This window comes from Saccopteryx leptura, chromosome 7 (assembly GCF_036850995.1).
Source record: "Saccopteryx leptura isolate mSacLep1 chromosome 7, mSacLep1_pri_phased_curated, whole genome shotgun sequence".
Lineage (NCBI taxonomy): Eukaryota > Metazoa > Chordata > Mammalia > Chiroptera > Emballonuridae > Saccopteryx > Saccopteryx leptura.
Genome location: NC_089509.1, coordinates 13,045,900 through 13,070,481, shown reverse-complemented (window position 1 = coordinate 13,070,481; position 24,582 = coordinate 13,045,900). Strand labels below are relative to the sequence as shown.

At 38.3% G+C, this 24,582-nt stretch overlaps 1 protein-coding gene across 4 annotated transcripts in view; it reads left to right on the top strand.

The window, feature by feature from the left end:
* DPP10 (dipeptidyl peptidase like 10) overlaps positions 1-24,582 on the top strand; it is a 680,612-nt gene that overhangs the window by 160,300 nt on the left and 495,730 nt on the right. For all 4 annotated transcript variants that reach the window (XM_066345442.1, XM_066345444.1, XM_066345441.1 and 1 more), the window contains exon 3: positions 23,120-23,215. In XM_066345442.1, the coding sequence (XP_066201539.1) occupies positions 23,120-23,215 (96 nt within the window). The remainder of the gene's footprint in view (positions 1-23,119; positions 23,216-24,582) is intronic.

Genomic DNA, 24,582 nt, shown 5'->3' with positions numbered 1-24,582 from the left:
CTCAGGAATACAGATCTTCTGTGACTTCTGTATTAAATTATGACAGGTAGAAATGTGGAATCAGTCCTTCAGTGGCCTGGTTGTTCATTTCATTTATTCTTTAATCAGTAGATACTTATGGAGCCTTCACACCATTCCAGGTGCCGTGGAGGTTAGCTGATTTCCCTTGTATTATGTCTGTCTCCACCAACCCTCTTTCTTCTTAACTGCACGAACACACAACAGCCCACACACTCTTAACCTAAGGTTTTAGTTTCATGTGAGATAAGCATATCAGTGGAAGTAGTGATTTTTATTTAAATTTACAGTTTACTAAGTGCATTTTACAAATCAACTGTCCAAATGTCTTTAAGTTTCTCTATTAACTTTGGTAGGGATATTATGAAATGAAAAATAGAAGTCATTATGCTGGAGTGGAAAAGGCATTGGTATAAGAAGCAGTCAACTTGTGTTCTATATTCTGTTTGCAAATTCAGTGCCACTGGGGGCCTGGAAGATTACAAAATTGAAGTGATTGCTGTAATGACAGTGGTTAGGAATGTGTTTGAGTTTGAACAAGCATGTATCAGCTGAGATGCATGGCCTTCATGAAAGGCTCAAACCAAACATATTAGTAAAATATAAGGCCAGAAACCTAATAGTTTGTGACCCAAGACTTGAGTCAAAACCCTGGAATCACTCTTAGAAGTTATCAAATTTCACAGGAAAAACCCTGAGTTTGTTTAACCTCCAGCTCTGAGGTCTAGAATGTGCATCAAAACCATTGCTGTAGACTTTTGACTTAGCACATGTGCCTGTGCTTGTCTGTGGTTGAGCTTTAGTGCTCCATTTGCACCAAGCCTTCTTCTTCTTACCCTCAGGCTTAAAACCCCTCAGCTTTGCTAGAATACATCCGTAGAGAAAACCTCCAGCTGGGAAGATAAGGTACAACACTTCCCCTTCTCCTTCACATCTCCCCTTTGCCCACCAATATGTTTCGAAGGCCCACCTTGGATAATGCCATTCAGGCAGACAGAAACTTTCAACCTGGAAAGGTACTTACATCCTTTGAGGATAAGAAAATTCTGATCTTGGAATCATTCAGCATGGTAAAAAGATAACTAGACCTTAGGACAAAGGGCTGACTCTAGAACAATCTTTCCAACAAGAATGGAGGAGGTCAGAAATTTGTATGTATTTCATAGGCATATGACCTTGGGCAAATCAAGTACATCCTCTACCCTCAAGATTGTTTGTTGAAGAAAGGGGCATCTTTGGTTTGCTACAATATCTAACATTGATGACAATGTAATAATAACAACAACAGCAATAATATTGGCTTGTTTGATAACAAATACAGCAACAGATTAAATATAGTGAGCTCTTTCACTAAGCTTTTTCTACCTTGGAAATATAGTTAGTGTTGTTTTTGTTTGTTTGGAGTAAAAGAAGTATACAAGAAGTTATCTAGTCTAAGGCATGATTTAGAAACTGTTTTGCTCAAAATAGCATCACATCGTACAGGTAAGTGCTAATGAATGCAAGCCTGTAATCAGAGAAACACATGTTCATTGTAATTTTGGTTTGATTGCAAATTTTATTACAGAAGTAATTTGTCACAGGTGTCTTAAGTTCCAAATTGTCAGCAACTTCCCTTCCTTGTACATAGAAACACTAATTATTTTTGAAGAGTGGGTTAACCATTCAAGTATTTCTTTAATACATAATAACTATTTCTAAAAAGGACCAATCATTCACTTTATTTATTTCTGATTAAAACACAGACTTTTTTTAGATGCATTGATCAAGCCCACGTTTTTTGTTTGTACTGAATTTGTTTAAAGAAAATAGAGTACCTGCATTTATTTTCATAATACATACTAAAATACTTATTCTCTACTAATATATGAGTGTATATTCAAGATTGATGCTGTGAAAATCAGACTTATGTAGCTATGCATTTACATTGAAGTCTCATATTTACATTAATATGTAGAATGAGAATGAACATGGTCAGGAAACAGATCATGCATGATATAGTTACCTATTTAGACCTGTTTGAGATGAGAGATGCTACTTTTATAACTTACAAAGTATTTGGTAGAGGATATTGATCAAGCTCTTTAATCCCATTGCCATACTAAAATAGCCACCTGTGGACTGTGTATACTGTGCCAATATTTCAGCAATACTGGCCTGTTGCCTTTGATAAGTGTAATCAGTGCTGAAGCAGGGTCGTCAGGTTAATTTACTATTGTGGGTAATTAAAGACAGAGTTGTAAAGCGGTGAGAAGGTGTCTTCAATTTCTCATTTCTTTTTTAAAATTTTCCTTAATGAGAAACGGGGAGGCAGAGAGGCATACTCCCACCTGAGGCCACACTGGGATCCACCCAGCAAGCCCCCTGTGGTGTGATGCTCTGCCCATCATGTGCATAACTGAGATAATTTTAGTGCCTGAGGCGAGGCCTTGGAGCCATCCTTAGCGCCAGGGATAAACTTGCTTCAACCAAGCCTTAGCTGTGGAAAAGGAAGAGAAAGAGACAGAGAGAGAGAAGGGAGAGGGGTAGGGATGGAGAAGCAGATGGTCACTTCTCCTGTGTGCCCTGACTGGGAATCAAACCCAAGACGTCTACATGTTGGGCTGATGCTCTACCACTGAGCCAAGCGGCCAAGGTCCTATTTCTCTTTCTTTACTATACTTTCTAGGTGAGCATCATGGGTTGGTCTTTACTAGTCTATCAGTTACATTTCAATAATTACTCAGAATAAGGCAACCAGAACTCTGCTCAATCTCAGCTAGACAAGAATTTAATAAGGATATTTCAGTTCTACTATACAAATGCCTTTATTTTCACTCTTAGCAGTATCTATAATAATGCTAATTTTACACTAGGTTCAGATGCCATTTTGGGGAAGAATTTACACAGGTTGAGATTGCTACTGTGATGTTGATTAAATAAATCAATATGTCAGGTAAGGGTTTGATTAATGAAGTTATACTGAAACAGTTTCGCCTGACCAGGTGGTGGCACAGTGGATAGAGCGTCAGACTGGGATGCAGAGGACCCAGGGTCGAGACCCCGAGGTCGCCAGCTTGAGCGTGGGCTCATCTGGTTTGAGCAAAAAGCCCACCAGCTTGAACCCAAGGTCGCTGGCTCCAGCAAGGGGTTACTCAGTCTGCTGAAGGCCTGCGGTCAAGGCACATATGAGAAAGCAATCAATGAACAACTAAGGTGTTGCAACGCACAGTGAAAAACTAATGATTGATGCTTCTCATCTCTCTCTGTTCCTGTCTGTCTGTCCCTGTCTATCCCTCTCTCTGACTCAACTCTCTGTCTCTATAAAAAAATAAAAAAATAAAATTAACAACAACAACAACAACAAACAGTTTCTTTGAGCTAAGATTTAGAACTAAGAAAGTGGAGGGAGCTACTGAAATGTAGATAACCTTGTCCAGAAAAATAAACAAAACAAAACTAGAAGTTAACATTTAAGGATGTATTCCTTTTTTTGAAGAAATAACCATTTATTTATATTTTCCAAAGAATGTGCAGAATTATCTCATCTATTCTTTATAACACTCCCAACTAAATAAATAGTAGTTTTCTAAATAATAGAGTTAAGGCCCCGAGAATTTGAACGACTTAGGTGCCTAGTTGTGGAGAAGGGATGGCAGAGTATCAGACTGACCCGAGTTTGCCCTCTCCTAAATGTGTGTGCCTGCAAATTTGACTTTGAAGTCAAGAATTCTCTTCATGTGTCTTAGACATCAGATCTTTACACAAGGCTTAAAAATGATCATCTGTTCGCATTTATGAAAAAGAGATAATTTTCCAGAAAGCATTTGGTAAAATTAAGTACTTTATTGGGCTGATGATAGCTAATTTGTAATTTTTATTCAAAAGCTCAAAATGAAAGTATTCTGGTTACTGTTACGTTCTACCAAAATAATAGCTTCTGGTTATAGTTAGTTAAAATGTCATGTTATATTATGTTACAAGCAATCTCTTGGCAGTTGTAATTTAAAAGGTGTTATTTAAGCATCTGACCTGTGTTTTAAAATGTCAAAGCAACAATTAAACTATCCCATTATCCTTTTATGACGGCGAAATGTGTTTTACAGATGGTGAGGTTTGCATTACTCACTTGTAAACATCAACATCAACCAAGATGTAAACTGTTTATTTTCTTTTCTTGAATTAAGAAAGGACGTAAGTTGTATTGATGAGGATAAGCTAAACAGCCTCTGCTTGTTCTTCCAAGAACAGCACAGACAACTGTGTTTGAATATGGTATTACCAGACATAACCAGGCTGCCAAAGAGAAACAACGACAGATTCTAGCAGTTTACCCTGGATCATGTATTGTTACCTTTCTAATAGCTTTATGTCAGAGGTGGACTGAAAAATCATTTTCTTTGGCATTATTAAAGTAGAGTTGGGTTTTTTGTCTTTGTTTGAGTTCCTTACTTATTCTCATCTTTTCATATTTTTCAGTTAGATAAATGATAAATTCAGTTTACATTATAAAGTTTGGTTTTACAAGATTCGAAAGAGAATTTGTTTTAATGGGTAACACTTATTTATTCACTGCTTATCACATGTCAGCATTGTACTAAGGGCTTTAAATTGCTATTTTATTCCTACACCAGGAACATGCAGTAGCTATTATTAATTTATTCATAATCTATGTTATTCACTTGAATTTTGCAGTTATAGTAAATTGCCTGTCAGACAACTGGAGCATGTTTAAGCTGGGTCACTATTCTAAGTCCTTTTGGCTTTAGCACGTGTTTTAACTTTTGAGATACTGGTTAAGATACATGATTGCGCATATATATATATGTGTGTGTGTGTATATATATATATATATATATGCAAGAATCACTTCAGGAAAACAAAAAGAGCGCTCGCTGCTTTATTCTGCCTCTTGATTTTTTAAATAAGTGTATTAATTCTGTATATTTTTAAAAGGGAATGCACAGCAGAGAAGGAATTAAACTGAGGAGGACAAGAGATTAACAGAGAGGAAATGACAGAAGTGGGCAATTGAAAACTATGTCTGCAAATTCTATATTAATTTTTATTCCAGCTATCTCATTTATTTATTTATTTGGATACAACAAATGCCCATGATAAAGTATAAGTACATGTTTTTTACCCTAACCACATTGTATAAAATTTATTTATGTGCCCTGGCCAGGTTGCTCAGTTGGTTAGAGCATCATTCCGACATGCTGAGGTTGTAGGTTCAATCCCCGGTCAGGGCACATTCGAGAATCAACCAATGAATGTATAAATGAGTAGAACAAGTTGGTGTTTCTCTCTCTCTCTCTCTCTCTCTCTCTCTCTCTCAAAACCAATTTAAAAATTAAAAATAATTTATGTCACTATACAACTTTATTTTGTCATATCTTAAATTTGCCCCACTTATAAATATTTACTTTAGAAATATGATACCTTGACCTCTAACAGTGGGGGAACAAGAGAGCCTTAGAGAAGCAAAGTTTCCTTAAAAGGAGAAGTTACATTTTTCTGAAGAAAAGAAGTTGTTTTGTTTTGTTTGTTTGTTTTTTAAACATATTTGCCATTGTGTTCATGGAAGGAGATATTTTAATAAGTAACTATTTGCCAGAGATTTTAATATTCAGTTCTTTGGTTTTGAACTATACATTAAGTTACTCCATTCCAAAGTTTGTTTATAAGGTATAAGAAGAGACAAAATCTGTAAAACAAAAAATTACCCTTTATTAAACAACACTTTAAACTAAATAACGTGGCTTTCGGCCTTTGTTCTGGAAAATAAAAATTTTGTTGGAAAAAATTCAGTGGTTTGTTCTGTTTTTCCACAGTACTTATCTTGGTCTAAAATTACTAAAGTGAGTATAAAATTCAATTGAATAAATTCTAGAAAAACTGGAATCAGTGAAACTAGACTTGGGAAACAACCCTAACCACACAGAAAACTGGGCCGTAAATCTGCGCATCGCCATCTAGGTTTTCTTTGGGAGATAGAATATCTCTGCTCCTAGACTCAAGGTTTACCTTGCTTTTCCTGAGCCATCACCGATGATTAAAAAATATTAGGGGAATAAGGCTAATGAATTTACTTTTTATGGATTACAATTCAGCATTCAGAAGTTCTAGGCAATCAAATGACCTCACTTCTCTCCATCACATTCATTATCTTTCTTCTTTGACTCAAAGCATGGTACTGATAATAATTGTATTTAATTTTATTGAAATGAAAGTCACATATCATGAAATTATTCATTTTAAAGTGAACAATTCAGTAGCATTTAATAGATTTATTTTGTGTACAACTACCACCTCTGTCCATTCCAAAGCATTTTCATCACCCCAAGAGGAACCCCATTAAGCAATTACTCCCAGTCTTCCCCTTCCCCTACTTCCTGACAATCACCAATTTCCTCTCAGTCTCTACAGATTTACCAATTCTGAATTTCATATGGATGGGATTAAACTAATGTGACATTTGGGTCTGCCTTTTATTTCTTTTTCTTCTCTAATGATTTTGTCAAGAATTTCCAGTAAAATGTTGAATAGAAATGGTGAAAGTAGGCATCATTGTCTTGTTTGTGATCATAGGAGGACAGCTTTCAGCCTTTCATAATTTACTATCATCTTAACTGTATTTTTTTTTAATAAATGCTCTAAAGCAGTGGTCCCCAACCCCTGGGCCACGGACCAGTACCCGTCCGTGGGCCATTTGGTACCGGTCCGCAGAGAAAGAATAAATAACTTACATTATTTCTGTTTTATTTATATTTAAGTTTGAACGATGGTTTATTTTTTAAAAATGACCAGATTCCCTCTGTTACATCCGTCTAAGACTCACTCTTGATGCTTGTCTTGGTCATGTGATACATTTATCCCTCCCACCCTAAAGGCCGGTCCGTGAAAATATTTTCTGACATTAAACTGGTCTGTGGCCCCAAAAAGGTTGGGGACCACTTCTCTAAATCATATTGAGGAAGTCTTTTGTTAATCCTAGTTTTTTGAATGTTTTTATAAAAAAGAAAGAGTGATGGGTTTTCTGACATATATTTTATCATCAGTTGTGATGCTCATGTGTTTCTCCTCTTTTTATTAATGTGTTGGTACATTTGGTTGCTTTTCTTTTGTTGAGCTACGCTTAACATTCTAGGGTAAAGTGCTTTAGCTAATGAAAGATAATCCATCTGATATACTGACAAATTCGGTGTGCTAATTTGAAAAAAAAAAAGAAAAACTATTCTGAGATTCTCTGCTAGTATTTTATTGGGGATTTTTGAATCTGCTCCTGAATTTTTGTTGTTTTATAAGTTTTTTTAATGACTTTTTTTACTTTTCTAAGCCTGTTCATATTTTCTTTTTCTTGTAGAGTCAGTTTGGTAATTTGTGTGTTTCTAGAAATATGCCCATTTTATTTAGATTATCTAATATATTGACATACTGTTATTCATAGTATTCTCAGAGACAGGGACAAAAAGACCAGAAGGGAGAGAGATGAGAAGCATCAATTCTTCATTGCTGTACCTTAGTTCTTAACTGACTACTTTTTCATATGTGCCTTGACCAGAGAGCAGGTGACCCCTTGCTTAAGCCAGCTACCTTGGACTCAAGCCAGTGACCATAGAGTCATGTCTATAATCCCATGCTCAAGCCAGTGACCCCACATGTAAGCTGGCAACCTCGGGGTTTCGAATCTGGGCCCTAAGCATCTCAGGCCCATGCTCTGTCCACTGCGCCACCACCTGGTCAAGCTACATATAGTTAAATTTTTATAATGTGTTTATAATTAAAATGTCTTTCATTTTGAAAGTCACATACTCGAAATATACACAAGAAATAAAGAATGTCAGTTGTAAAATAATCTGATTTAGGAAATCAATACAATTAGAAGTGTATATATTATAGGCTTTATAAGATACAGAGTTTATCTGAATCAAAATTGGTTCTAGTTAATAGAGTTGATGAGAAATTGACTGGCCTCTTTGTTCAAGAAACTTAGCATTTGCCACAATAAGATAATTAGATAGAAAAAGAAAAGGACAAAGAAAGCAATACATAAAGGAAACACCCAGCATGCCAAGAGGAACAAACATAATTTTTTGGGTGTATAGAATAGATGTTATGTGATGCACTAATTCTCTTTGTGCTTTTGATTGAATGGATTAATTGTTCACAGCAATACTAAGTGTCAAGCTGCCTGAAGTTTTGTTCATTGACAAGACTGATTTATAATTTATTATTTGTGAGATTCATATTTTTAACATTATAAATTCAATATGGTCAAATGCCCTTTCTTCAAAAACAGATTTATGAGTGAGTTTTTTCATTCACTATAAGGAGCAGCTCAGTACTCTGCTTCTCATAGAGTAAAACTGAGAACATAATGGAAATGCTTTGGCTGAACAACTGTGAAAGAGATGAATATTGCAAAAGAACAAAAAAAGTTTTTTCGTGGTTCTGGAATTGTAATATTCAAAGGCGCTTCAAATTGATCTTTATAGTTTAATACATTTACAATTTTAGTAATAATAAAAATTTAAAATTTAGTAATTTTAATGAGCTGAGTATTGTGCCTAATGATATCTATCACTTTCTCATGTGTACAACACCCTTTTCCGAAAAGTGAGGGGTCTAGAAACTGGGTGTGTCTTACACAGTGGCTGTGAGAAAAGTGTGGGGTCTAGAAACTGGGTGTGTCTTACACAGTGGCTGTGACATTTTTACTTGCATTTCCCACTTTTTTGGGCTTCTTTTTGCACTCATTGATTTTTTTACTCGCATTTCCCACTTTTTTGTGCTTGTTGTCTTTGTGCTCATTGTTTTGCACTTGTTACAGGTACAGTATGGTAGGTTACATTTTGCCACGTTCTATCCAGAAATAGCTCAGAAAAGATTTTTGTACCGTGCTGAATTCAAGTTAAAAGTGATTCAGTTTGCAAAAGTGAATAGAAATCATGCTGCTGAACATAAGTTAGGTCCTCCTCCAATTGAGAAATTAATCCAAGACTGGCTATGAGAAGAAGAAACCATATTGAAAATGCCACGACAGAAGAAGGCCATGAGAAGCAAGTTAGCAAAGTGGCCTGATTTAGAGAGGGAATGGAAGATGTGGATTGAAGAGCAAAGGACAATTGGAATTCCTGTGTCCACAAAGATGGTTCATCATGAGGCAAGAAGAATTGCTGATGAAAAAGAAGTTACTGATTTCAAAGGAGGACACAATTGGTGCTTCAGGTTCATTAAACAGAAGGGACTAAGCATGTGTACATGCACCAGACTTGCCCAAAAGATGCCTGAAAGCTATGAGCAGAAGGTCCTTGAATTTCATCATTTTGTTATTCAATGTCGAAAAGCACATCAGTTTGAGTTGGGACAGATTGCAGATATGGAAAAAAGTTCCCCTTCAATTTGATGCCCCAAGTAACAGAACTGTTGATAAGAAGGGGGTGAAAACTGTAACTGTGAAGACAAGTGGACATGAGAAGAGCCATTATACAGTTGTTCTAGCTTGTTGTGCCGACAGAACCAAGCTGCCTCCTATGCTGATTTTCAAACTCATAACAATGCCAAAAGAAGACATTTCTTCAAGAGTAATTTTCCACATTCATGACAAAGGTTGGATGGATCAGGATGAGATGAAGATCTGGTGTGAGAAAGTTTGGAGAGGGAGAGCAGGTGGGCTCTCTTAATATAAACCTGCCCTATTGGTGCTTCATCAGTTTAGGGCACACATAACAAAAAACACAATGAAGATTGCTGCAGAGAAAAACAATGCTGTCATACCCGGAGGCTTACATCGCAGCTCCAACCACTTGATGTCAGCATTAACAAACCCTTCAAAGCTGCCATGAATGGAACCAATGGATGAAGTCTTCTGGGGACAATTTAACACCAGCAGGAAGAGTGAAGGAACCAACTATAGGAGAAGTTTATACCTGAGTGAGAAGATCTTGGGATAATATCAAGATTGAGATCGTTGTCAAGTCATTTAAGAGGTGTGACATTTCAAATGCCTTAGATGGAACTGAGGACGAGGCAATATATGAAGACAGCGATTTGTCATCAGGCACAGATGAGGACAAGCTAATGGATGGGAATTTTGACAGTTATGAGAAGTTGTATGAATTTTATGATGAATCAAACTTTAGTTCAATAACTAACTTTGTGTAATACATTTATTTTAAAATTTGGGGCCCCAAAATTAAGGTGCGTCTTATACATGGGAGCATTGTATACATGGGGAAATAGGGTATATATGTCTTCATTTATTTAAAATAAAATAGATGTAGCTTGTACCAGGAGATATCTTGTGCCTTTTTTGCTTTTTCATTTCAATAATATGTACTTTTATTTTTCAAATTTACATTACAAACTATGTAATTTCTTAGCTAGTAAATAGTAAACCTTTGTTTATTGTCTAGGTGATAAATTAGGAAACACTAAGAAGAACTTGGGATCTTTCAAATGACATAACTTTTGACAATATTTAGGCTGCTGTGTAGTGTTTCAACACCCTAGTGAATGAAAAGAATGGATAGAAATGATAGAGAAAATAGGGGTATTAATGGTTTAGCTGATAAGTAATAAAGTAAAACTTCAAGGTTTGTCTGTTGACTTGTTAGGGGATATACAGACAACAAATATTTTTTTAAAAATCTGGAATTTAGCCGTGGCAGCTATGATTTGCATTCTGTATTTTCAGCTAGCTACATAAAGACAATGGAAGGAGTGTTACCCTTTCAGTGAACTTTAAACATTTAATAATGGTTAATGTAAAAATGTGCTAGAAGACTTAGTCTGTACTGACAGTAAACATGGAAAGTGAAAGTAACTTTTAAGAATGGAGTTTTAAACACAACTCGGGGAAAGGGAGATGATGGTATATTGGGTGTCCAGACTGAAGGGGGAAATTATATGAGCAGAAAAGACAAATAAATGGCTTTGTTCTTCTTGTGGGAAATTTTGAACCTGTACCTGAATAGTTTTTACTTTTTATTACCGTTCGAAAGAGAATTATTTTAAATACAGTGTGTCTGTAAAGTCATGGTGCACATTTGACCAGTCACAGGAAAGCAACAAAAGATGATAGAAATGTGAAATCTGCACCAAATAAAAGGAAAACTTTCCCGGTTTCATACCTATTCAGTGCACTTCGATGTGGGCTCACGCACAGATTTTTTAGGGCTCCTTAGGTAGTTATCCCGTATAGCCTCTACAGACTCGTCACTGACAGATGGCCTACCAGAACGGGGTTTCTCCACCAAACTTCTGGTTTCCTTCAACTGCTTATCCCATGAAGTAATGTTATTCCTATGTGGTGGCACTTCATTATAAATGCACCAATATTCACGTTGCACTTTGGTCATGGATTCGAATTTAGTGAGCCACAGAATACACTGAACTTTCCTTTGTACTGTCCACATCTCAACTGGCATGGCCGTGGGCTGCTCCGCTGTATACACGGTGTTACGTCATCATCTGCGCATGTGCACATGCTGCTACATCATCCTACAGAAACTGGCAGGGTTTTCCTTTTATTTGGTGCAGATTTCACATTTCTATCATCTTCTGTTGCTTTCCTGTGACCGGTCAAAAGTGCACCATGACTTTATGGACACACTGTAGAATTTAAATAAATACTTTTGAAGCTCTGATGTCAAGGATAAACTAGATAAAAAGAAACACAATTAGTTTTAGTAAGAGAAACCAAGAATTTAAAGTCTTAAATTAGTTTTTCTTTGATTCAACACTGTTGGGCAGATAAAGTTATTTTTTCTCACTTTGTTAAAGATGGCACTGCCCACATGAATGCCCATTGTCCAGGTGACAATATTAATGCTCTTCTTGCTTGGGATGGGCGTGATTATACTAATGTGTGTTGGGGATGGCTTTCACACCAATAGGTTTTAAAAGGAGGACCTAGGAGGTCATTTGGGGAGAGATCACATTGTTCTGGGGGGAATGATATTCTAGGAAGAGCCCATGGAGGCAGGGCAGGAAGCCACGTGGAGGAGGCAGCCATAATGGCAGATTAGGGGAAGGAGAAGCCAGTTTGTGGAGGAAAAGGAGATAGGGAACAGAGATGAATAAGACTGGTGATGTGTTCACCTTTGATTCTAAGAAAACTCAGAAGAGTCAGTGGCTTTGGGAGCCCTGAATGGAAAGAAAAATATTTCCCGCTGTGTGTGTATTTCTCGCCCGCTGGGGGCAAGCAAAAAAAAGGAAGACGGACCGCCAGTTTTCAGCTCCATTGTTTATCTACAATCTGTCTGGATCAAATGCGAATCTGTGTTGGCCAGGTAGCTTTGATGCCGGCCTCAGATACTGTCTATACAAACATTCAAAAACATTCTTTTTCTTTTAATATTATGCAACTAACTTATTTCAAAAAGCCACTTCAAAGGAAGATGGGGTTTTGGACGAAAGAACAGAAATACCAATATCCGTCTGTGATATTAAATGATAGCCTGGAACAGAGAAAGAACATGGAGTGAATTATTTAATTTCTTTTTTCTTTACTATATTTGTATCTCAAAAACTAGATGTTTTAGGTACGATTCTGTACCTTGTAACTGTTGCACAAATAATTACTCTGCTTCAATTTCTTGAAATACTTGTGATTATTGCTATACTGTGGGTCTCATTGGATTATTGTGCTACTATTCATAATTAAAACCATAATTAATTTCATCAGGTCCTGTTTGGTTAACAAATATTTTCCCTTTTAGTAGCAACTATTAATATATATTAAGTTTTCAGGCTTTCACACACACTTCAGACAGGTACTTAGTTACAAAATGACTAGAGATGTTACTCAGTAGCTTACTAGTAAAGAATAAGGTCTTAGGTAAATAGTTAAGATATATTTTGTTGATATTAAGGAACAGATATTCATTTTAAAATTTCTTTCTCTGAAGATTTATCAGGAAGGACCTTTAAATAAAGGATAATCTCTTAAACTTTTTACAACCTAACACCAATTCTTCTGAGCTACCTTCTCAGTGTTCAATGTGAGTAATTGGGATGAATGAGTGATAATCCAGGATTCTTCATTTGATAAATATAGCCTTGGAGTTAAAATATAGAAAAAATTATTAAAATGTATCAAATAGTTAGACTCTAACAGGAATGAAATTTCAGACTATTTATGGTTGAGTTGTAAATGTTTTTAATAAAATGTGATAGGGGTTGATACGAAAATACTAATACTAAATAGTATGCAAAAATGATGGGAGGATAAATTTAGCATTTTAGATTGATGAGGTCTAGGTGATTTTCGTGAAGAAAATAAACTAAAACCCCCACTTTTTGGTGAATGCTGTGACACTGCTCAAGGACTATAGCAGTGTCCTTTCATGGGCAATTTGGGGTAAAATAGGCAGCTAATAAGTCTGAGGTACACTGAGAAACATAATTTTAATTGTATGAAAAGTTTTCTGACTAATCACATTAAGACTGTTCTTAAAATATCAATTATAAAATTCTATATTATCTTTTCTTAATACTTTCAAATAAGAATTCTAAGTGACAAGACTCAAATTACATAAACATGATAAAGTTATCTTTCCAAAAATTGTGAATAAAACTTAATAAATAATGAAGTAGCAAAAATGATTGCTGTAATGGAAGAAAAAGACTATCAGTATTATTATTCAACATTTTTTTTTACATTTAAGCTAATGAAATAATTCACTAACACGAAATAAATGCTTTTCAACACGCTGTAGCAATTGGGTATCAACTAGGCAATAAAAGAAATATGAACCCATAATTAACACACTATATATAAAAAATAAAAAAATTGATCAGGCACTTACATGTAAAATATAAAAGTTGACACTTTTAGAAAAAAATAATAGGATAAAATCTTCAGGACATAAATTAGAAGCTTTTATTTTTTTGCCATCAAAAGCATGATTTATAAAATTAAAATTGATAAACTAGACCTCATCAATATTAAAATCTTTTTCTCTGCAGAAGTCTTCTTTAAGAGGATGGAAAGATGAAGTCGAGTTTTTGAGGAAATTTTAAATTGCCATATATGATAAATTATTTCTATCTTGGATAAAGAACAGTCCAATCTTGGTAAACAAACAGATACACAAACAAACAATCCATTTATAAAACTGGCAAATGACATGAATAGACATTATACTGAAGATGATATACAGACCACAAATAAACAGAGTAAATGATGATTATTGGCCCTGGCTGGTGACTTGGTGGATAGAGCATCAGTCAGGTGTGCAGATGTCCCAGGTTTCAGCCCCTGTCAGAGCACGTGAGAGATGCAACCATTTGCTTCTCTCCCTCCACTACTCCTTCCTCTCCCACTCTTCCTCTCTTTCTCCCTCTCCCTCTTCTCTCCCTCTTCTTCTTCCACAGCCAGTAGCTCAGTTATTTCATGTGGCCCCATGCACTGAGGATAGCTCAGTTAGTTCAAGCGTGTCAGCATCAGGCACTATAAATAGCTCAGTACAGGAGCATAAGCCCCAAATGGGGTTGTAGGGTGAAAGGGTGAATTCCAGTCAGGGCATAAGGCAGGAGTCTGCCTCACTATCTCCCCAGATCTCCCTAACAAAAAAAAACAAACAAAAAATTAACTATTAGGGTAATGGATATTGTTGGTCAAATAAGTTTGTAAATATGATATATAGGTTTGCTCGCTTATAATTTGCATTGGGTGTGGGGGTCAGGCTGTAAGCAGGCAGGGTCATTATTCCCACCCTTTTGAGGAATCCCATTATGCCTCAGATAAGTGACTTTGTATCAGAGACTTCCTTGTTTGTATATTGGATTAAAGGTTTTGATTTCTACACTATAAAATGGGGCAGAGGAGCCCATGCAGGAGGAGAGCAGAGAAAGGCCACGTGGAGGAGAGGAGGAGCAGCCAAGATGGCGGAGTGCTGAAGGAGAAGCCAGTTTGTGCAGAGTCTTTGCGAAGAGAAGGAGATGGGGAACAGAGGTGAATAAGGCTGGTGAGGTAGAAACTTTGATTCTAAGAAACATGGATAAGTCAGTGGCTTTGGGAGCCCTGAATGGAAAGGGAAGTGTTTTCCCACTGTGTGTATTTCTTGCACGCTGGGTGCAAGCTAGGATTAAAGCTAATAGCCCACCAGTTATTGGCACCGTTGTTTCACTACCAACTGTCTGAATCTAATGCAAACCTGCATGGGCCAGGCGGCTGTGATGGTGGCTGCGGCTACTGGTTTTACATTTGGCATAGTCTGTGGCAGGATTCGGAGATTGGTATGTAGCCACCACCACCTTTGAGCGGTGGAGTAGAGGACTGGCTGCTGTTATGGTTCCCCATGGCTGTCCTTTTGGGGCCGTAGACTGGCTGACTTTAACAGCCATGTGTGAGGAAACTGAGAGCTCTGTGGAAGAGGCTGCCCGGACCTGCAAACCAAGTAGTGGAAGGAGCTAGAGCAAATGTGGGAGAAAGAGATGCTGACCCTGAAGATGGAGCAAGCACTGGAGGAGGCCGACCAGGTCGTGAGAATTGCTTGAAAATGAACAGCTGCTGAAGAAGTAATCACAGGTTCATGAGTTGCAGATCACCCTGGATGTTGTGGAGAGCCAGCAGCGGCAGGAGGCTGGAGATGAGGCCGGAGCTGGGGCCGCAAGGCCTGCTGAGCAGAAGGCGGCGATGGCCTGGGGCTTGAGCCCGGCAGCAGGAGCTGATGTTTTCAGTTTCTCTTTGGAGAATGAGGAGAATCGATCTGGAGTTGTGATCCGCAGTCTCCAGAAGGTGAGAGCCCAGCAGCAAGGAGCACCTACTTACACCCCTGGTAGGTCTGCGATTTTGGGACATAAGGTGGAGACCATCATGCTCTGTGGAGCTGAGATGGAAATGCTGACTGCCATTGCCATGTGCTCCTCTTTGGGACAGTGTAAGACCTGCCAGGATGGCAGGGATGGGGGGGAGGGAGTGGCTGACGCCCCATGTGCATGGACTGATTCCTGGACTATGACCAGAATGGGCACTGGCTCTTTTGTTGGATGTTCTTATGGATTTTGGACAATGTGAAATACCCTGATGGGGGTGGGGGGCTGCTTTGCTGGAAGCACTCCCCTGCCCCTGGAAGCTTTTCAAATGGCTAGAAAGAAGGCCTAGGACATTTTGCGCTTTTGGCAAAGTGCTCAGAGACTGGTAAAATGTACCTTTGTAATTGTTGAAATTGTATGATTTGTCATGTTGTAATTTGTGTAATGTGCCTCATTTCCTTGTCCAGGAATAACTGCTTTAGATTGTAAGCGAGCAAAAGGGGTGGAATGTTGGTCAAATAAGTTTGTAAATATGATGTATAGGTTTGCTCGCTTATACTTTGCATTGGGTGTGGGAGACAGGCTGTAAGCAGGCAGGGTCGTTGTAAAGCCAGTAGCCACAGCCACATCACAGCCGCCTGGCCCATGCAGGTTCACATTTCATTTGGACAAATGGTAATGAAACAACGGAGCCAAGACTGGTGGGCCATTAGCTTTAATCCTAGCTTGCACCTGGTGGGCAAGTAAAAACACAAACTGGGCTCCAAAACCCACTCATAAAGCTACTGACCCACTCATAAAGCTTCTCCTGGCCTCCTTCACGTGGCCTCCTTCTGCTCTCTGCTCTGCTCTCTCCTCTAATGATAATTTCAGGAACCAAGAGCTCAAGCTCCCGCTCCGTCCCCATTTTATAGTGTAGAAATCCAAACCCTTAATCCAATATACAAAATAGGGAAGTCTCTAATACAAAGTCACTTCTCTGAGGCATGATTGGATTGTACCGCCCCACATCAAAATGGGTGGGAAAGGCTTAATCCCAAAACCAAGCCCCAGGCTACAAGGATTCTCAACACACATTAATATCACCTGAGCGACGGCCTCACGTGAGCAGCACCATCTTTAACAAAGTGAGCATAATATATTTTATCTGCCCAACAAAGGGCAAGTAATATTATCACCGGGGCAATGTGCTTCCAGGTGGGCAGTGCCATCTTTAACAAAGTGAGCATAATTTATTTTATTGCCTAAGGCTTAGTTTTAAGACTAAGCCTTTCCCACCCTTTTGTGGAATCCCATTATGACTCAGATAAGTGACTTTGTATCAGAGACTTCTTTGTTTGTATACTGTATGTAAGGCCAGGAGCTGCCATTATGGCTATTCACATGCAGGTTCCCATTGGATTCGGGCAGACTGTAAAGAAATGGCGGAGTCAGAGGATGGTGGGCCATCCTGTTTATTGATGTCTCACCACGACAGGCAAACCACAAAAGAATACAGGGGAAAAGCAGAAAACCAGCTTTTCCCATGAAGGGCAAGGGATCAGGGAAGCCCCTGAAATTGTGATAGCAGGAACTGTATGTGCAAGCTCCTGGTCTGTCCCACTTTATAGTGTAGAAAACCAAAAACCCTTAATCCAATATACAAATAAGGAAGTCTCTGATAAAAAGTCACTTATCTGAGGCATAATGGGATTCCTCATGACAGTGCACCACCCAGATCATGCGATCAGTCAAGGGTATGGGGAAAAGCTTAGTCTTAAAACTAAACCTTAGGCTACAAATACCTGGCCTGCTTATAGCTTGTCCCTCACACCCAATATAAATCACAAGCAAGCAAACATATATATCATATTTACAAACTTATTTGACCAACACTCGAGTAAAGGTTTTGATTTCTATAGTATAAAGTGGGACAGAGTAGCCCATGCTGGAGGAGAGCAGAGAAAGGCCACGTGGAGGAGAGGAGAAGCAGCCAAGATGGCGGAGTGCTAAAGGAGAAGCCAGTTTGTGCAGAGAGAAGGAGATGGGGAACAGAATGTGAATAAGGCTGGTGAGGTAGAAACTTTGATTCTAGAAAACACGGATAAGTCAGTGGCTTTGGGAGCCCTGAATGGAAAGGGAAGTGTTTTCCCACTGTATGTATTTCTTGCCCCCTGGGTACAAGCTAGGATTAAAGGTAATGGCCCACCAGTTCTTGGCTCCATTGTTTCATTACAGTCTGTCTGAATCTAACGCGAATCTGCATTGGCCAGTTGACTGTGATGATGACCGCGGCTACTGGCTTTATAGAAATTTTTAAAAAATCCACCAAATTATGGCAAGAATGAAGTGAAACTGGATTACTTATGTATTGCTGGTGAGAATGGAAAATGGTTCAACTATTCTAGAAAAGCATATTACATTTTCTTACAAAACTAGCCATGTGCTTACCATATGTCTTTTGGAGACTACAAACTGACAGGGTCCTTGTGGTTTAGATTTTGGGGGACAGAGGTGTGAGGGACTGGCAGTAAGCTGACAGGATCCTTGCTGCCCACCCCCTATTTTGCTTGATTAGGTTGCTAAAGACTAAGTTCTTCCCCACAACCTCTGACTGTTCCTTGAAGTTGGTAAAGGCAATTTACATGCCCTTCTCCTCACTTCTGTGTTAGCTGTGTTTCCACTTGTCCCATCCCCCATGTCCCTTGAAAAGACTGGAGGCAGTTTTCTTTTACCCTTTGTAAAGTTAAGATGTTATGCAGGGTTTTCTGTACTTGAGAGAATTCTTGGTTTGCCTCAAAAATGTGACTTTGTATCTAAACTTTCTTTGTTTTGCTAATGACTTTGCTCTGCCCTATAGATAAAGCAGTTCTGGGTGAAGACTTGCTCTTTCAAGCTATTAGCTGTGCAATGGGTCCTCTGCTTTCCATCCTTTTTATTTCTGTGTTTATTTTCCAGTCCTCCACCATTTGGTACTGAGACCTTGTTGGGCAGATAAAATGTATTATGCTCACTTTGTTAAAAATGGTGCTGCCCACGTGAGGCCGTCGCCCAGGTGATATTACTGTGTGTTGAGAATCCTTGTAGCCTGGGGCTTGGTTTTGGGATTAAGCCTTTCCCACCCTTTTTGATGTGGGGTGGTACAATCCAATCATGCCTCAGAGAAGTGACTTTGTATTAGAGACTTCCCTATTTTGTATATTGGATTAGAGATTGTGAAGCTACAATATAAAATGGGGGCAGAATGAGAGTTTGCTCTCTTGGTTCTTGGGATGATTAGCATGAGAGAGCAGAGGGAGCAGAGCAGAGAGAAGAAAGACGTCATGAGGCCAGGAGAAGCAGCCAAGATGGCGGAGTGTTGAGTGAGAAGCCAGTTTATACAGAGTTTGTGCAGGGATAAGGAAGGAGTTGGGGAACAGAGGTGAATAAGTCTGGTGAGCTAGAAACCTTTGATTCTAGGCAACTCGGATAAGTCAGTAGCTTTGTGAGCACTGAATGTGAGTGGGTTTTGGAGCCCAGTGTGTATTTTTACTTGCCCGTCGTGTGCAAGCTAGAATTAAAGATGACAGCCCATCAGTTTTTGGCTCCGTTGTTTCTTTACCGACTGTCCGAATCCAATGCGAACCTGCATGGGCTGGTGTAAGGCCAGAAGCTGCCATCGTGGCCATTCACATGCAGGTTCCCATTGGATTCGGGCAGACGATAAAGAAATGGCAGAGTCAGAGGATGGGGGGCCATCCTATTTATTGGTGTCTCACCAAGACAGGCAAACCACAAAAGAAGACAAGGGAAAAGCAGAAAACCAGCTTTTCCCATGAAGGGCAAGGGATCAGGGAAGCCCCTGCAATTGTGATAGCAGGAACTGTGTGTCCAAGCTCCTGGTCTGTCCCACTTTATAGTGTAGAAAACCAAAATCCCTTAATCCAATACACAAACAAGGAAGTCTCCGATACAAAGTCACTTATCCGAGGCATAATTGGATTCCTCATGAGAGTGCACCACCCAGATCATACAATCAGTCAAGGGTGTGGGGAAAAGCCCAGTTCCAAAACCAAACCCCAGGCCACAAGACCTGGCCTGCTCACAGCCTGTCCCCCACACCCAATATAAGTCACAAGCGAGCAAACATATATATCATATTTACAAACTTATTTGACCAACAGCTGGGCTGCTCTGATGGTGGCCCTAGCCTTGGCTTCTGGCTTTACAGACCTGCTAAATTATTTGCCACTCAGGTTTGCGACATGGACCCAGCATTTGAGTACTGTAGTTTTTATCTCAAAGAAAGGAAAATTTATGTGTATACAAAAATCTATAAAAAATGTTCATAGCAGTTTTATTCATAATAACCTCAAAACTACAAAAGTTAACCCTGGTGTCCTTCAACAGTGAATGATTGACAACGGGTCCTTTCCTCTCTCTGGACTCCTCCAGCCCTCTATGTCCTTATTCTGATGTCTGTCATGTTTTTTATGCTTTGCAAGTGTGAACCCCTAAGAGCAGGGCGGAGATGGATCTCCAGCACTTTACCATACTTAATACCTTGAAAATTAAGGGTTCCAGTGTTCAATGAATATAGGAAGTTCAGATGTTCATGTGTCAGATTGTGAAATGGAGCATTTTGTTTTGCAAATCTATGTATAATCACAAGGTCTCTTGCTAGGCTTGGACTCCAACAATTTGCACTGTTTCCACAACTAATATATTTTATTTGATCCTTAGCCGTTTTTTTTGTTTGTTTGTTTGTGTGTGTGTGTGTGGGGCAAGTACATGGTTGATTTTTGTTAAAGTAAGTTGCATTTGGAGTTATTGATTCTTTGACCCAGCTTTTCAGCTGGAAGAAACAAAAGGCTTGCTGTGAGAAGTGCTGGACCTTTAAAAACCAGTATCTAATGAGGTTAATATATACTTTTGACATTTTATTTTCAACCAGAGTGAAGGTCAGAAATGAAAGGTCACAAAGATGATTTTATATAGTAAATAAACAATGCGATTACTTTTTAAAGAAAATGAAATATTGCTAATTTGTCCATAGCCTCTTGCTATCTAGTAGTGTGTTGGCTAAGCCTTATTTTGGTACTTAAATTGTACTGTCCTTCCATCTCCTAGATTTGAAATTTAAAATATACACCTAGTTTATATGTAAGGGACTAATACAAATGTCAGTCAAATAAGTTTGTAAATATGATATATATTATATGTTTGCTCACTTATAGTTTGTATTGGGTGTGCGAGACAGGCTGTAAGCAAGGAGGTTTGTTATAACCTAAGGCTTAGTATTAAGACTAAGCCTTTCCCACTCTTTCAATACTAAGATCTTTTCAAAACTAAGCTTTTCCCCATACCCTTGACTGTTGCATGATGTGGGATGGTGCACTCTTATGAGGAATCCCATTTATGCCTCAGATAAGTGACTTTGTATCAGAGACTTCCTTATTTGTATATTGGCTTAAAGGTTTTGATTTCTAGACTATAAAATGGGACAGACCAGGGGCTCTGGCTCTCTCAGTTCCTGCTGTTAGCATTGCAGAGGAGTAGCAGTCAAGATGGTGGAGTGCTAAAGGAGAAGCCAGTTTGTGCAGAGTTTGTGCAGAGAGAAGGAGATGGGGAACAGAATGTGAATAAGGCTGGTGAGGTAGAAACCTTTGATTCTAGGAATCTCGGATGAGTCAGTGGCTTTGGGAGCCCTGAATGGAAAGCAAAGTGTTTTCCCACTGTGTGTATTTCTTGCCCGACGTGTGCAAGCTAGGATTAGTTGGCCCACCAGTTCTTGGCTCCTTTGTTTCATTACCATCTGTCTGAATCAAATGCGAATCGCACAGGCCAGGCCACTGTGATGTTGGCTGCGACTACTGGCCTTACAATGAATATGTGCTTTTCATTAATATTTTGGCATTGCATTATTTGAATTTTTATATTTCACTCTTTTTTTGTTTTATTGACTTTAGGATGACACTGTTTAACAGAATTATACAGGTATCGGGTGTGCAATTCTACAACATATCATCCGTACACTCTATTTTTGTTTTTTGAGTTTTTATGAGTTTATTTGAGCCAAACTGATGACAGTTGTTGGGAAGCAAAATCTCAAAGAATTGAGAAAATGCTCTGAAAAATGGTAGTTTTATCATCCATTTATACATCAGAATCAAAGGGGAAGGCATTAAGGAGGTTACATGAAATCCATTGGTGATAGATTTGGGAGGCAGGAGAAAGCAAAGCAGGGAATTTCTGGAATTGGATAAAAAGTGAAACGTATAGCCACCTACTTTTTAACGTGGTGGGTACAGGAGAGTTGATTAACATTTACAGCCCGCAGAGATGGTATGTGGGGAATAAGGTAACCATGAGGGGCTCTGTGTTCTCATGTTCTGGTGGGAGATTGTACCCTGAGAAGTCTGGGAAAAGGGTTTACTCTGACATTTCAAAGATATCATATCTAAGATAGTGTACACTGTATTGTGTGTCCACCAACCCCATCAAGTATTCGTTCATCACCATTTATCCCCCATAACCTCCTTTACCTGCCCCCACCCCACTACCCTCGCAAATACCACACTGTTAAACTTGTCCATTAGTTTTTCTCCTTTATTTCTTTTTTGCTCAATCCCTCCACCACCCAAACCTCTCCCCTCTAAAGGTCTTAAATAGACTTATTTGTTGGCTGCTATTTGTTTGGTGAATCTTGGAATCTATTCTGTTCATTTGGTGAGTTTCTTTCTGAGATTGGAAGTTTTCTTAATCATATATATTCTGTGTCCTCAACACTCCCATATTTGGTATTTACAATAGTGTAAATTTACCATTAAAGAGATTATGTCAAAGTGATTCTGGACAGTCATTGGCAAAGATTAGGATTAAACAGCGAAAAATATGCCCTTGGGAGCTCAACGCACAATGGGAATTTTTAAGTGTTTTCATATTTTATGTCACTGTATTACAAGGGATTGATCTACTAAATTTGTACTAGATCAAGACAATTTAAATGTTAAAAATAATTTAATATAGTGAAAAAGATTATGAAATAGTCTGACTTCAAATGCCAAAACTCATGTTTAAATGATCCCTTTAGAATGTCATCTAGTTAACATATTTTTGAAGCAAATTTTTCAACTTTTATGGTTCATTTGTTTTAAAAGTGAACATGGCCTGACCTTTGGTGGCACAGTGGATAAAGTGTCAACCTGGAAACACTGAGGTTGCCGGTTCAAAACCCTGGGCTTGCCTGGTCAAGGCACATATGGGAGTTGATGCTTTCTGCTCCTCCCCTCTTCTCTCTCTCTCTGCCCTCTCTATAACGAATAAATAAAAATAAAATCTTAAAAAAAAAAAAAAAGTGAACATGAAGCAATCTAACCTAAGATTCACTTTATTTTAGATGAACTTTCAAATTCCTCGGAAACCAGACTGTCTTTGGAAGACCTCTTCAGGAAGGACTTTGTGCTCCATGACCCAGAAGCTCAGTGGATCAATGGTATGTGTGCACCATTTGACATGTCATATTTATTTTGAATTCTATATAATTAAAAATAAAGAAAATAATGGTATTGGTAGTTAATATTTTATTGACATTATTCTTTAAAGATTACATATACCATATATCAAATTAATACCTTGGCTCATGTGAGTGGAAACCAGTTCCTAAGACAGGTCATCAATAGAAGTATCCTCCAAACATTAGATGGATTGTTCAGTATCTCTCTCATAATCATTAATAGTCATGTGACTTTAAACTTGTTACATCTTTGTCGTTTTTCTGGAGTATTCTTTTTGGTGTGAAGTACAGATTTTGAGAGACTTAATATGCATGTGCTTCAAATTCGGGTAAACAAATTAGTTTCTTTTTCTTCTTGGTGGGTTTTCTTTTGAATCTTAAGTGCTACAAACTTGGAAGACTCTTAGTGAAGTTAAAATGACTTAGAAACAACATGGAAATACATGACAACATGTCTTTTTCTGCCCTGGCAAAGAAAGCGCCTCGGCTTTCTTTAGCTTGTTTCTGATCTTACTGTTTTCAAAGAGTTTAAACAAACATTTTGATTATGAAAGAAACAACCAAAAATAAAGTCACTTAGCAGTTCCATGAACTTCGGTTTGTCTTTACGGAGGGTAACTGAGGAAGTGACTGGGTCATCTAGTCAGAAGACGTGTTGTGAACAGAAAGGCAGGTTTGCATCCGTGAATATTCTGATTTGCCCGACCATGCTAATCATAGTGGTCAAATAAGCTGTTAATCTTTGACCTTCAGTTTATTTAGACATAATATCTTTGCTTGTTTTCAAGGCCTACAGTAGATTATTTTATGATAGATAAAAGGCTCTTTTGCCTTTTATCTAATACTGATTATCTCTCTTCTAGTCCATTCTTCTCTAATATTCTAATCAAGTGCATTTATGCCTGCAAATGAAATGGTAATTTATGGAAACTATAAAAAGAAAGCAAGTTAACTCAGGAGGGCAGGGACCAAATCATACTGTTTACTTAGCATTGATACACTTCCTGGGATCAGCAGCACTCAGGTTTGTTTTTGAATAAATGAATGAATGCACTTCACTGAAATTCTGTGTAGTTTTGTCATAATCCAAGTTTCAGTTGAAATCAGTGGGAAGTTGAGTGTGTATCATGGTGATCGTATTAAGCAGAGATTTTCAACCGATGTGCCATGGCAGGCAGTCTGGTGTGCCTCAAATTTTTTTTTAAAACATGCAATACCTGACTATTTAGGAAACTGACCTCTTTCCCCTTAGATTTCCAGATGAAAAAAAAAAAAAAAATGACAATAGCCAACACAACAATAGCCATCTGGTGTGAATGAAATAAAAATCATTTCTAATTATTTTG